Genomic DNA, 13718 nt, shown 5'->3' with positions numbered 1-13718 from the left:
TGCTGCTGCTCCGTGCTCCCGCCAAGTACAGACAGAATTTCTAAGTTACAGGAAGGTTCATGCAAATGCTGCTTTTCTTCAACAGAAACCAGTCAACTATGTTGCTAAGCCCAGCATAAAACTAATTTCTGATTTTGAACTGACAGGTGCTTCTCTGCATTCCAAGTTACCCCAGGATCCCCTCTGCCAGCCCTTCGCAGGTTTGCTCTCAGCATGAATCCTTCCGTTCCCCTCCTCTCAGAAACCCCTGTAACCAGGTACCACCAGTACGAGACAACCTGTGCAAGTTCCTTTGGAAACACTCAGTTCCTGAAGGCTTATAAGACAGTTGAAGTTTATTTTTCATCACAAATAATCAACTACAGTTGTCCCTCAGCACTTCCAGAACACATTTTCCTGGGGTTTAGTTTCCAAAAAGCCTGAGTCTGCAACACTCCTCTGCCCATCCCCTACCAGCTCAGGGAAGGGCCAGCTAAATCCCTCGGGAACTGAGCTTTCTCAAGGAATACTTTAAGCTCCATTTCTGGAGGAGAGGTCTAATAAGAAACAATATCCTGGACCATATCCATACTGGGTTTATAACACACATCTGACTCCTCTCTGAAAAATCACAAGGGGATAGCAGGGACTCTGCATGTTACAAGAATTTTGGTCAACTTTTCTGTGCACCCAAAGACCCAGCCTTTTTTATTTGGTTTTTTTGTGGTCAGAGCAAGTACTGGTGGGAGGGAAGAATATGAAGCAAAGGACTTTTATAAACCTACTGCTACTCTGAAGACAACTTCTCCCCTCTCACACTAACCTACTTACAGACCATTTCTTCTACTGCAGTCCTGACACCAGAACCCATTCAAGCCAGCACACAAGTGAAACAGCATCTTCATCACATTTTCCTTTGCTTACCCAAGGACTTGCCTACACCAAGATGACAAATCCTCCTTTTTACATTTAAGGAGGTGGGAAATAAACTTACCATAGAAATTAACTCCTTGGGAATTTTCTTTTTTCAACTATTGAACTTCCAGACTGGTTGGGGGAAAGGGGGTATTTAAGCACATGTTCTTACCTTGATGAAGTTTCTCTGTGGGAGTTTCATAGCCTATTCATTCAAAAAAGCTAGGTGGAGTGTTTAATTTAGATGGTATGATTTCTTTTTAGTGTAAGTCACCATAAAAAAAACCCCTGTATGATCTTGTCTTGACAGAATAAAACACCTCCTAAGACAGTGTAGGCCTATAGTCCATGCGTGTCCCTAGGAAACATCTCCATTCTACTTGGACTGACCTGTGAAAAATATTTGGCATCTGCTTCTCCATTCTCACTGTTGAGATTTTTTTCTTCAAGATCAGTCAAAGATTCTCTGCCTCAGGACAGTAAGCATGCCTATACTTTCTTAGAAGTAATTCTGATTTTGCTGTTGTATCCAAATCTGTATGCAGAAATATTTACATTAACTATTATCTAAAATCTAGGAACAGGCAAAACCACAGTTTATTCTGCAGCAAGTGCCCTGCTGCTTATTGTTGCCAACCCATAAATCTAGTCTGAATTTTAAACTGACACACAGAAGTGCCCCATGACTGAAGTCACTCATGTGATACTAAGAACAAGATAATAATTCACTCCTCCCACATGAGAATAGATTTGTGCATGCACTCAAGTAGGTAACTGACCTAGTTATATGTAAATGGAGTAATTCAGACTGCTTCTTCAGAGATCTTAATGGTCTGAAAAAACATTTACATACAACTTACCTAAACATTTGAGACAGTATTGACTGAGTAGTCAGCAAACTCTACCTGTTTTTAGAAATCAACATCCTCCAAGAGCAGCAAATTAGCTGCAGTACACAAAAGACTACCAGGCTATCAGGCAAGTTGGAATTACAGCAAAAAAAGACCCCCTAGATTTTGAAGAAACACTTAATACATTGGTGAAAGACATTTGACGGTAAGAAGGTAATATAGTTCACTATTTGTTGCTTCCAGATCAAGTCCAAAAATTGTATTTCCTCTTTTTCCTGAAACAGTTTTGTTTGGAAATACATACCAGAGCAATAGCATACACAAAAGACAGACATAGGTATCTATATATACAATTTTGTTTTATTAACAAGGTATGTCATTACTGAACAAGGCAACTGGGAAATACAAGGACTGGACATACACATGAAAATTTTACAGCTTGACAAAAAATTGGCATATGACTTATATACAGATGTGATTAATAAAGGTTACAACTCTACCGTATTTGATTAGACACAGTCCTAAGCACTTATAATATGAAAATATGAAGTTGATCATACAGAGGTCAAGTTCTGGAATCTAAAAATAATAACAATTTTAAAACTTCAAAACCTTCTATGTCCATCCATTTTACAGAACATCACTACAGCTTTTCCTACTACCATATACATGAAAGATTATCAAAAATATATCGATGGGTCTATCACTAACCATGAATGTTTGTATTTACATTAAGTTAGCAAATTCTTCACCAAATACTTTATATACAAAACTCAATTTGCCCTTTGTGAAAGAGTCATTAAAAAGTTAAAAACCATAGAAATGCCAGTTAGAAAGAATGCATTCCAAAAATCGGACTTGTTTACAACAACTGAGAAAAATTTGAAAATAATTTATGAAAAAGTACATCATTTTAGTACATGTACTCTCACAACACTTTAGTTCCAATACAGAGTAGCACGAATTTTGTCCTGTGTGTTGAGTGGTATCTTCTCTTCCAATAGCGCTGCAAGAAAAAAGAAAACAAATTATTCTTAAGCAGTTTGTCCTGAGTCTTTGAAGAAGGCGGCGGAAATAATCAAGGGACCAATATTCTTTTCCCCCTTCTCAGTGCAGGAAGCCCTGACCCCATTTGTATTGGCCCAAACACTCAGAATTCTTATTTCTTACTCCTTAGAGGCTAAAAGGGGAAGGAAGGGAAAAAAAAGAAAAAGAAAAAAAAGAGAGAAACCCAACAGCCTCCATACTTTACTACTATTCAGAAGGCGCACATCCTTTTGCCAGCAGTGTTTTTGAGTATGAACTTGACTGATTTTTGTATTTGACTATAATGCTTTTGCAGCATGCTTTGAACACCCCTAACAAAATCAGTCTTCTCTGCCAAACTAGAAACCCCTCCAACCTGTCTCTCAATTGAAAAAGAGCTTAGACAGGAACCAGACGTTCGCTCTGCAGGCACTTCTTCTACACAGACACGAGCACCTAAGGAATTCTGCAATACAAAACATGGATGCTGAATGAATCTACACATACTAAGGATTAGACAGCTACTGAAACATGGACTCTCTTGGAATTATGTTCCACTCAGGCCCATCCGAGTACCAGAAATCAGTTTGAGAATACAGAAGCACAGTTTACAGTGCTTCCAGTACATGAGAAAATAGCAGATGGATCAATCGCTAAGGTCTCAGCTTACTTCAAGTGACAGGCATTATGGAAACAATGCTGCGGTTCTTCACCGAATCAAATCAGTACAACACAATTGTTCATAATGCACCACAATAACTTTGTCAAAGTGCTGACACCACATAACAAGCAAAATTAGATCTTGTTGTCAAATCCAAATGAAGTGGACTGAATTTCCCTTTTTATCTCTAGAGATGCTGAATACATCTTCTATGCTTGCTGTATCAATCTCCATCTTCCAATTCCTTCAAAGTCTTTCCATGTGCTATTATCTCTCCTGTGTGCTATTCTTACTCTTCAAACTCCATAAGGACCAACTCTTAATTTGTTTTTTGTAAAAGATAAGGATGGAATGACATCTCAATTGCCTTTAGTCTATGCAGCTACATTCCTGGTCTTGAAATCTTGCCCCCTCTTGTTTCAGACAGCCCTCTGTTCCTTGGATTTCCTCCTAATTACTCTTGTCTTTCAAGTCATCTTCCTTATTCCTTTCAAATCAAGCTCACTGGGGGAAGGGATATAACATCTTTGGCCTTCTCTTTTCTCTACCCTGCTCCTAAGTAACTTCATCCAAAACACAAAATCCAGTTACCTTCTCTGTTTTGATGATTTCACACACATCAAACTCTTTCTTCAATTTACTACTTCTCTCTACACATCTTCACACCTGTTCATGTATACCTATCTAGCAATGCCTCCTTCTCCAAATTCAAGTACTTTTCACCACAGCTTTTCTTGACAAACTTCTGAGCATCCTGCTTCGGTTACAGACCAATGACAAACGCTCAAGTCTTCAAATCTTTGTTGTCCCTACATCTTTACATGCAATTAACTACATCAGCATTTTGCAGGTTTTCTGCAGTCTCTTAAACATGTTCTGCTTAGTCCACTTGCATGTCTATAACTCTAATCCAGGCCCTGAGCCTTTCCTTTTAAGTTGTGTTAGTCTTCTGATTCAGGTCACCATACATTCACACAAACAGTGCTGCTGGCACAACTTAAGATGAGATGTGGGAGCAGAGAGTAACTGAAGCTACATAAGCAGCTCTGCTAATAAGTGAAACGACAGTTTATCCATCTCCCTTTCTTTAACACCTTGATCTCTGTCTGATAATCTTCGGTCTGGTTCTATTTTTATAACTACTTCGTATCTCATACTTTGTAAACTCTCTAGAGCCAAGATTTTGTATTGTTTGTACAGTACCGGGAACTGAAATATTTACAGCAGTAATTCAGGATCTTTCGTATTGCAGTGATGTGAATGTTATCATAGACACAAAATCTGTACAGGAATTTATTCATTAACAGGGTAACTTTAAGGTGTCTCAGATCTTACCAGTTTAATTTGTGCTCTGTCGCTGGACTTTTGGTCCAACGCTCTGAGTTTCTTCTTCTGGATTTGGGCGTTTCCCTGCACTAATGCCAGTACCAAGGGCCGTTCTTCCTGATAATTTAAAACCAGTATTTACATTAAGATTCTATTGCACCTTTATATATTCAGGAAAAGCTTTTCAGTTTTTTTTGTTGTTCTTTAAATTACCTGCTTGCAATAAGTGTGATTGCTGATTGTCTCCATGAGCATAGTGTGAGATACTACTTGCTTGACAGTAACCTGTTCAGATACAGTAGATATTTATTAAATAAAATTTAGAACTGCAAGCAAGTGTACAACTACATTCTTTACAACAACAAAAAGGAGCCAATTGAATTATTTTCCATTATCAAGAAAAATCCTGCCAGAAACCATACTGAATGCAGAAGAGTTCTTATAAAAAAAAAAGGCTTCATGGCAGTCTACAGCAGTTAAATATATATGCACTTATCCACGCAGTGAACAACATTAAGTGCATACATGTTCATGCGTTATATTTGCAACAAGCAGAATGTTTGTATATCCAAACACTTTAATTCCAAGTCGTTATAAATTAACATTTGTTCTGCCAAGTCTCTTCATCCATTTTATTATTCTTTTATAGCAATACTAGCGAATCCTTAGCATAACTAAGCTGTGGGAAAAAAAAAAAGTAAAAGAAAGATGCAGACTATTTTCTGGTTCATGTAGACTATCCACCTTGACACTGAGCGCCCTGCATGAAAAGTGCAAATTAGCAAAAGCAGTTGCAAGGTTTCTTTTTCTGGTCAGTTGTGTTATGTTCTGGATGCTTAAATAAAACTCATATTACAGTCTTTCATGATCAGTAAACACACAACCTGTTAGCACTGCAAAGAAACAAACAGTTGTGCTAAATTTGATTGCAACTTTGATCTATCACAAACCACAGCTTAAACTTCTGTATAGTTACTGTAACAAAAATTTGCCTCCACAATATGAGAATATCCACACAAAACTGTGGAAATTGATTATATATGGAAAGAGTGGTAGTGAAATCAGGGAAAAGATGACGTGCAAGTTTTGCTATCAAATACACAAAGTGAACTTTTTTCTTTCAGTGTCTTTCATTTAAAGTAACCTAGGAAAATGTTTATTAATTTTTGTTTAGTCACACTTGTGATCCCTCCCACTCAAAACATACAAATATCATTCTAGAAGAGTATTTTAGAGATAAAAGTGACAAGACAAGCAAGTTCACTATAAGAAATAACTTTTATGTTTCAAGAACAGAAACAAGGCCAGTTCAAGTTGTAGACAGCAGCTGTCACCAAAAATCTATCCATGTTATTTTGATGTTTTGTCTGTTTTTCCATAGTTGCAAGGATTTGGAGATCCTCTACAGACAGGCACTGCCATAATACCTTGCTGCTGAATTCCACTTGCTCCTGTATGAGAGTCTCCCAGGGCACATGGCTGAACAACTGTATGACCATCACCAGTTCCCAGCTGAGCTCCTAGAGAGGCAGGAAAAAGACTTAAACATAACAGAAGATACAATTCCAGTTCTGGAGTTTAAAATGTTGGGGTTTTTCCCCCTCTTCAAGAGAGGAGCTTTGACTGTGGTTTGTTCCCCACCCCCCCCAAACCACCTCAGAACATGTCCAAAGCTCTAATGCTTTAGTCTTTCCAAATTCAGATGAATACAGAGTAACCTTCTACAAAATGAATACATTTTTGATGTGAAAAGTGTAAGTACATGTATACACTTAAGTATTTATGCATACATTTTAAGGAGAAAAGACTGCACATAATGTTAATTTTTTAAACTAAGCCCTTCCTGTCTTCTAAATCTCTGAACTTAAAAAGAAATAAAAGCTCAAGCACCCAGCTTTAAGGGATCTAGACTTTAATTCTTCGAGAGGAACTATACTGGCTGAGAATAAGGTCCATCTTCCTCCACAGTCTGCTTCTAAGCTTGACTAAAGCCTAAGGAGAACAAAACCAGTAAATTTCCAGTTCTGCTGTATCCTTTTACAATGAGGAGTCCAAGGTGTATGTAGTATTTGAGAAGTTGATGCACTATGGATTTACACAATGTTAATACTGTTATTATTTTTCTCTTAGCAACTAGTTAATGCTACTCTTCGTATGTTACAATAAGAATTTTAATAGTCCAATTTTCATCAAAACTGTATAAATCCTATATTAAATTCTTTCAGACACTGTCCACCATATTATTGTTGACATTATGGTAAAATTAAATTTCAGTAAGCAATCTAATGCCAGCATTAGAAAACTTTAAAAATTAACAGTTCTGACTTGAAAATTCACAAATCACTCATCACAAATATCAGGACACTTGTAGACTTCAAGAAGAAAATCACAATCAAATGCTTCTGAAATCAAACTGTTTGATTCACATTAGTAAGTAATTTTCAGACAGAAAAAAGCATGTTAAAAAATTCTTACACGTTTGAGATAAAAAATATCTAAAGATATCTATACACAAATACTACCAAACTTAGTGAATAGATTTGAAAGTGTTTGTGACTTGCACTGAAAACTGTCTTGTGAAAACAGTTCTTTCTTATAATATGTAATGCTAAGGGCATTATAAAAAGTTCATGCAGTTCAGTTCCAATAATTCTATGTATTGAAAGAATTTGACTGACCTCCTGTACTACCACAACCAGAAATGCTTTCTCCTGGTGAATAGCCCATTAGGCCACCATTTCCGTTTCCATTTGGATTAGAAGGCACTGTTGCAAGAAGACCTAAGCAAAGAAGTAAAACATATAGCCATAAAAAAAAAGACTGGGGGGGGGGGGGGGGGGGGATTTAAGTGTAGCATGCTTTCTTCCTCATGATAGCCAATTCTCCAGCCTCATCCTGACGGGTTTACCTTTATAACAGGAGAACATCTCGCTACCTTGCCTACTTCTGGGATCTTGCCAAGTAATTTTAGTTCACAATTATTTAACAAGCTTTTTCTACATAATGTTCTGCATAACTTTTCCAATATTCATTAGTTACAGGTATTCGCTATTTTCCATTGAAGTAGAATGCAATGATTCAATATCCAGTATCTGAACATACTGACTGCTTACACCTTCCTCAGCAATACAAGCACATGTAGTTTACCTCTTGGAGCAAAGGGGATGGTCTTTTCTAAATAGGAAGAATGCTACCAGAGGTTGCATTGGTCTCTCTTTGAGCAACAGCATTTGCAAGTGCAAATACAGTATGATTTAAGATATGAACCACATTAATTTTCTAATCACTGGTATTAAAATCTATCTGTACAAGAGTATCAGAACATACAGAAGACCCAGTTTAACAAAAAAAACTTCCAAAAACCCACAGAAAAAATTTTCCAGGTAAGATTTGGAAAGAGGCACTCCACTCAACCCTTTCTTCCCTTTCTTGATTACATCTAATTTTTTAATTTATTTGGATACACAACCCTGGTCACCACACTGAGCTCACACCTGATTACACCACTGCTATGGGACAAAATTACTAATTGCTAGAAGGTGAGAGAAGTTTTCAAATAAATAAAGCCAATAGCCTATAACCATACCCAGTCCTCTGTATCGTGAAAGCTGCTGGTAGATTTGTTTCATCCTCTCAATATTCAGACGGCTTGCCTCTGCATGATTTACCATTGGTTTGGGATAATTAACTCCTATCATACATTTTGCAGCCTTCTGGACGCTCTCTGGGGCATTCCACGGATCATAGATGTATTTTGCAGGGAAACCTCTAAGTACTGGCAAATAACGTCTTAAAAAAAAATATTAAAAGGTCATTTTGAGTATAAAGCCACTTGACAGTTTAAGCAACATCCAGGAATCACTGAAACTTCTGGATTGTGAGTTACCTGATATAATCCCCATTTGGGTCAGTTCTTCTGCCAAAACCCACTGGACAGTAGCAGTGAAAAAACTGCTGGAAGAAGGAACTACAGGATAGCCACATCCAGCTTCCAGCATTCACACTCCAATCTGCGTCAAGTAAGAGCTCTTCAAAGACCTTAAGAAATTAAAGCAACAAGTTAGTCTGAACATGGCACACCTTCGAGACATCTACTTTTTCAGGAATTGTTCCAAGTTTCTGATTTCAGCAGCAGAAACCCAGCTCTTCAACATAGCAACACTCTTTCTTATCTGGCAACATTCACAGAATGCTCAGTATGCAATTGCAAATACTTACCTAAACACCAAACTCAGGAAAAATGTGATAGCCTCTCTGGCTTTTACCGTGTAAAAAACCTTGTAGACATCTCAAAGCTACAACCAAAAAGTTACACATTCTTGCATAAATACATCATTAAAAAAAATAAATCCCCAAAGGATGGCTGGAGCCTGACTTCTTGCAAGTGGCATTTGTTCCTTTCAAAGTGTTGCTTCATCACATTACCACTGAGTAAGTTTTGCAAACTTCCAGAAAACAGAGAACATACAAAGCACATTTCAAACTCAAACTGTTGGTCTGAATATCTCAACTTGCGCAGCCCCTTCCACTATGCAAGGAGTCCCACGAGGAGAATTCAAGACTTCAGGATATCAAAAACATTCAGAAGTTGTATTCTTGAAGGCCAACAGTTAATCTAGTAAGTCACAGTTTTGAGGATGCACACTTAAATTCCTGGAGGTATATGAACCACCAAGCATGCTAAAGAACAGTGGGACAGATAATGAACTCTGGTCTGAAAACAAAAAGTCTTCTCTGGTAATTGCTACCCCTATTATATAAAAAATAACCCATGAGGAAATTGAAGATTTATGAAGGTTTTACTTTAAATCTGGAGCTCAACAGTTGCAAAACATTAAAGTTGCCAGCATTGATTGTTTTTTCATTATTAACACAGACAATGCTAACTTGTATAAAAAGAAGTTTCTCTGCTCAGTCAGATTACTAGCAATACAGGCGAACAACAAATAAAGAGAAGCCTTATTCTTCGAAGGAGAACATTCAAGTACCTTTTGTAAAAAGGGTGCACTGAGAAGTAGTTTTCAAAACAGATACTTAGTACATATTTTTGAAAGTTCTGGTTTTCCTTTCAAACTTGCATCATCTCCAAATGTTCCAAAGAAACCATCACCTTTCTTCAAGCCAACACTAAAACTTAACATCTTACTACTGCCACCCATCTTCAACTAATATTATTTGAATATGAATTCTAAATAAGGTAATACCATTAAACAAGGATATCTCTCTGCACATATTCAATAAGGCATTCATTCTACAGCATACACTGAATAAGTGTTACAAAAGTATCTTTGTCTAAATATCTGCAACTATTTGGAAATAAAGAAAAGGCTGTTTTGAAAAAATAAGATTTATCTTAAAACACTTTTAAAAAAACATTTTAAATAGAAGGTGACTAATAAAGTTACAAGATCTCTAGATGAACATTAAGTGTTAGCACACAACTGTTCCACTAGATGCTGCCATATAATAAGACTTAGGAAAGAACAGCACCATGGAAGGCCAGATTAACTTTTGCTAGCTATGGATGTATGAATTAAACATGCTTCCACCGCACAAGTCTGGGCCCTCCACATCTCTGTATTATTTCAAAAGTAAGAACAAGTTGGCATTTATCTGTAATATACATCTTTGTTGTTTGGCTGAATTACTTATGTATGTGCATCTTCAATGTCTTTATCTATGAACTGTAAAAGGAAAATTCCTAAAGCAGCTTATGTTGTTTTGTAACCAAGACTTTTTTTTTTTTAAAGAAAAGGTGTTTGCTTAGAACTGATTTGTTAAGAAAGGTGAAATTTTGTAAAATTGTATACATATATAAATGAGGTCATAATCCTGATAGTTTTGAAATCTCAAAAAGAAATTACTTGCTAAAAAACTATTTTTAATTAATTATGATTGCTCAGTAAAAGATGTGATACCCTTCTGAAAGTATAAAACTGATTCAAAGGCTGAGATTTTCTTTAAAAGACTGAAATTTCTAATTTGATCTTCAGCATCTCTTGGATACTTGCATAGAAATGAATTGCACTGAAACTTCAGCCAAACCATGTTGTCCATACTCACACTTCTATCGTTGGAAAAAAGGACAGAAACTGCTGAAAGGACATTCTCAGCTTTTACTCTTCTCCCTTTAATTTCTGTGGTGCTTTCCCTTCACAGGGAAGCAGATGCAAGATGTGAACAGAAACTGTTCACACAGCAGGACTGGAATGAAGTTTCAATTACAAGAGTAATCCATGTTTATTTGCCAAAATTTAGGAAGAAATCTCAAATTTAAAAAGAACTGCAGACCTATTTTGACTACAAGAAACTCTAATATTCCAATAAAAGGGGGCATTGCACAGGCAAAACTTCAGCACCACGGGTTTATCAGAAGCGATTTCATTTTCATTTAAGGTTTAAAATTCAACTTACACCACACAGTAACAACTCTAGAATAACTAATTGAAACTTTAACAGGCACTTTAAGAAATTCAAGAGTAAGAAACAATACCTTCATTCCTTCTTCCCAGCTAATCCAGAGGTCACCTCGAGTCAAAAAGCATGCTACAGCATGCCGGGCTAAATGATGAATCCAACCTTCTTGACGAAGCTGCGTCATAATCGCATCAATCCAAGGGAAACCTGTCCTGCCTTCTGCCCATTTGGCCAAAGCCTCAGGATTCTTATCCCATGGAATTTGTACACAGATAGGATTCCCCTCCATTTTATCAAACCGTGGATTGTTAGTCGCTGCTGTGTAGAAAAATTCACGCCATAACAGCTGGCCATAGAGGGAGAGGGGAGGGGAGCTGTTCTTTTTTACCTGATCATTAAAGGAAAATACTTTATTAGGCAAAGAAGTAGGCAAAAATCATGGCATCTAAGATGTGTAGCTGAGAAATCATACCTTTTTGTACAGATCCGTTAACTTGAAATAAAAGAGACGACAGGACAAACAGCCAAAGCGGAGGTAGGGACTAAGCCCTGTAGGGCTTGCCAGAAGGGAATTTGCATTCATTCGTGGTCTTTCAAAGTTTGCTACCCAAGCCTTAAAAGAACAAAACCAAAAACAAACCACACAGCAATATCAGACTACAGGCTAGGTAGCAACATAAAGGGAGAAATCACTCACTGCCTATAACTGAATCCAGACATTTGACAGATGATCATGTTAGCTACGACATCTAGGGGTTCCTTTTGAATCAGAGGAATCTCTAGAAGGCGATTTATCTCAATGCAGAAGGCACGTACTGCCTTCTAGAACTACCTATCCCTTCCTTTTAAATACCGGGAAACCTAGACAACTAGCAATATGTTAGCTTTTAGAGGAATTCCCCTTCAGAGTTCCAAGAAGTATGTTTCAAGTAGAATTACCTCCAAAGAAAAAACAATTACATTTTTTGGAGCAGAAAATAGTATACTACTTTCTCTAAAGTATATAGACTAAACTCTCTAAAGTAAAGACTCTATAGTATATAGTATACAGACTTTCTCTAAAATTCAAATTAAAGACAACCTATCTCCTTTTAAAAGTAAGAAACAGCAATTTGATTTATATAATTTTATCAAGGCCCTGAGTTGAAGTTTGCATTTTTTATTTTTTCTCTCACTTAAATGACTTGCCCAATTCCTTTCACATTTCATTGCAAAGAACAACTACATTTCCCAGATATGTCAAACTTGCAAAGATTTGAAACATACCTTTCGTTCTAAATGTCTTTCCAACCGCGTGAGAGCTTCTGTTTCTCCCCCTGGCCATACTGCAGAAGGCAGACCATCTGTGTCAAAACCTGAAAAACAAATTGAAACAAGGAAATTCCTTGTTTGCTTATACTGTAGATCAACAAAATTCTAGCATGTTGATACTTGACTACATTTTATTGTATCTTGAGAATAACCCTAAGTTGGACACACAGCAAAAGTACAAGTTTTAAAACAGTATGCAACCAAGTCTTATCAAAGCACATTCAATACCTCTAACTTGCAGCAAAATCCACTTTTTACTTTTACATTTATATTAATTTACATTACAAGCTTTACATGCTGAATGGTCTTACTTCAATTCCACTTCTTTTGGGTTTTTTTTTTTTTGCACAATGTGACCTTTCTATCGTTTTTCAAATTATTTTCAAGTTCTCAGCTCTGCAATACGTAGGCTATCCCAAAACCACAACTTTTTTTTCTTTTTTTTTGAAATTACGACTAAGAAGCAACAATTGCTATTGTAATCTACAGAACATTTAAAAACTTCTATCAAGTTAAAAGCATGAGTGCCATCTTCAGAACATTCCTAGGTTTCATTAACCTTGACTTAAATAACAGATGGGCATTATTGTCAGTCTGATGACAAACACATACTTGAGTTGCAAAAGAAAGATGAAAAGAAGGTAACAAGATTTCTTCTACACCCCCACACCTCCCCCAAGATTGTTCACCAGGTGCACAAGACAACATGTCTGCCTGTAGTTTAACCACTGTATGGAAAGATCTTCTCTTCTTAAGAAGGCTTTAAAAGCAAGGCCTGTTGTATGAAGAGTTCAAATGGACTAGACAGAGCAGCCAGAGGTTAGCCAAAATCTGTCCAGACCCTTTTGTTAGCAATTTGGAGGTCACACCACATTTGCTTGTATTTCATGGTGGGGGGAACAAGAAAAGGGGAAGAGGGATTCACAGGACAATAACTTGATAGTATTTCTTAAAATTATAGACACGTAAGACTTTTCTGCCCCTCACCCCAACCTAAGAAGCTTCTAAAATAATTATTTGCCTTATTACTATCTTTTTTTGGCATTGCAACGCTACAGGGGTTTTTTTTATTAATTTGTAAAAATGACAGATTAATGATCTGAAGCACAAAGACACCAGATGCTTTTAATACAAAATGAAGTATCAAAGACTATTGATACCTTAATGACTATTTGGTACCACGGGAAAATGGCTACGCTCTATTACAAGATGCCAAACAGTACTTAGTGTAG

At 36.8% G+C, this 13718-nt stretch overlaps 1 protein-coding gene across 3 annotated transcripts in view; it reads right to left on the bottom strand.

The window, feature by feature from the left end:
- Positions 1-2085: 2085 nt before the first annotated feature.
- The window catches only part of CRY1 (cryptochrome circadian regulator 1), a 37918-nt gene continuing 26285 nt past the window's right edge, over positions 2086-13718 (bottom strand). Inside the window, exons 5-14 of one of the 3 annotated variants that reach the window (XM_049822338.1) lie at positions 12442-12530; positions 11648-11788; positions 11252-11563; positions 8645-8796; positions 8345-8547; positions 7437-7538; positions 6186-6278; positions 4972-5043; positions 4768-4875; positions 2086-2751 (exon numbers count right to left, since the gene is read on the bottom strand). In XM_049822338.1, coding sequence (XP_049678295.1) covers positions 4772-4875; positions 4972-5043; positions 6186-6278; positions 7437-7538; positions 8345-8547; positions 8645-8796; positions 11252-11563; positions 11648-11788; positions 12442-12530 — 1268 coding nt within the window. In that variant the 3' untranslated portion in view covers positions 2086-2751; positions 4768-4771. The remainder of the gene's footprint in view (positions 2752-4767; positions 4876-4971; positions 5044-6185; positions 6279-7436; positions 7539-8344; positions 8548-8644; positions 8797-11251; positions 11564-11647; positions 11789-12441; positions 12531-13718) is intronic. The other 2 variants (XM_049822339.1, XM_049822340.1) reach the window with 2 other exon arrangements.

This window comes from Accipiter gentilis, chromosome 18 (genome assembly GCF_929443795.1).
Source record: "Accipiter gentilis chromosome 18, bAccGen1.1, whole genome shotgun sequence".
Classification (NCBI taxonomy): Eukaryota; Metazoa; Chordata; class Aves; order Accipitriformes; family Accipitridae; genus Astur; species Astur gentilis.
This window is presented reverse-complemented; position numbering and strand designations above follow the sequence as displayed.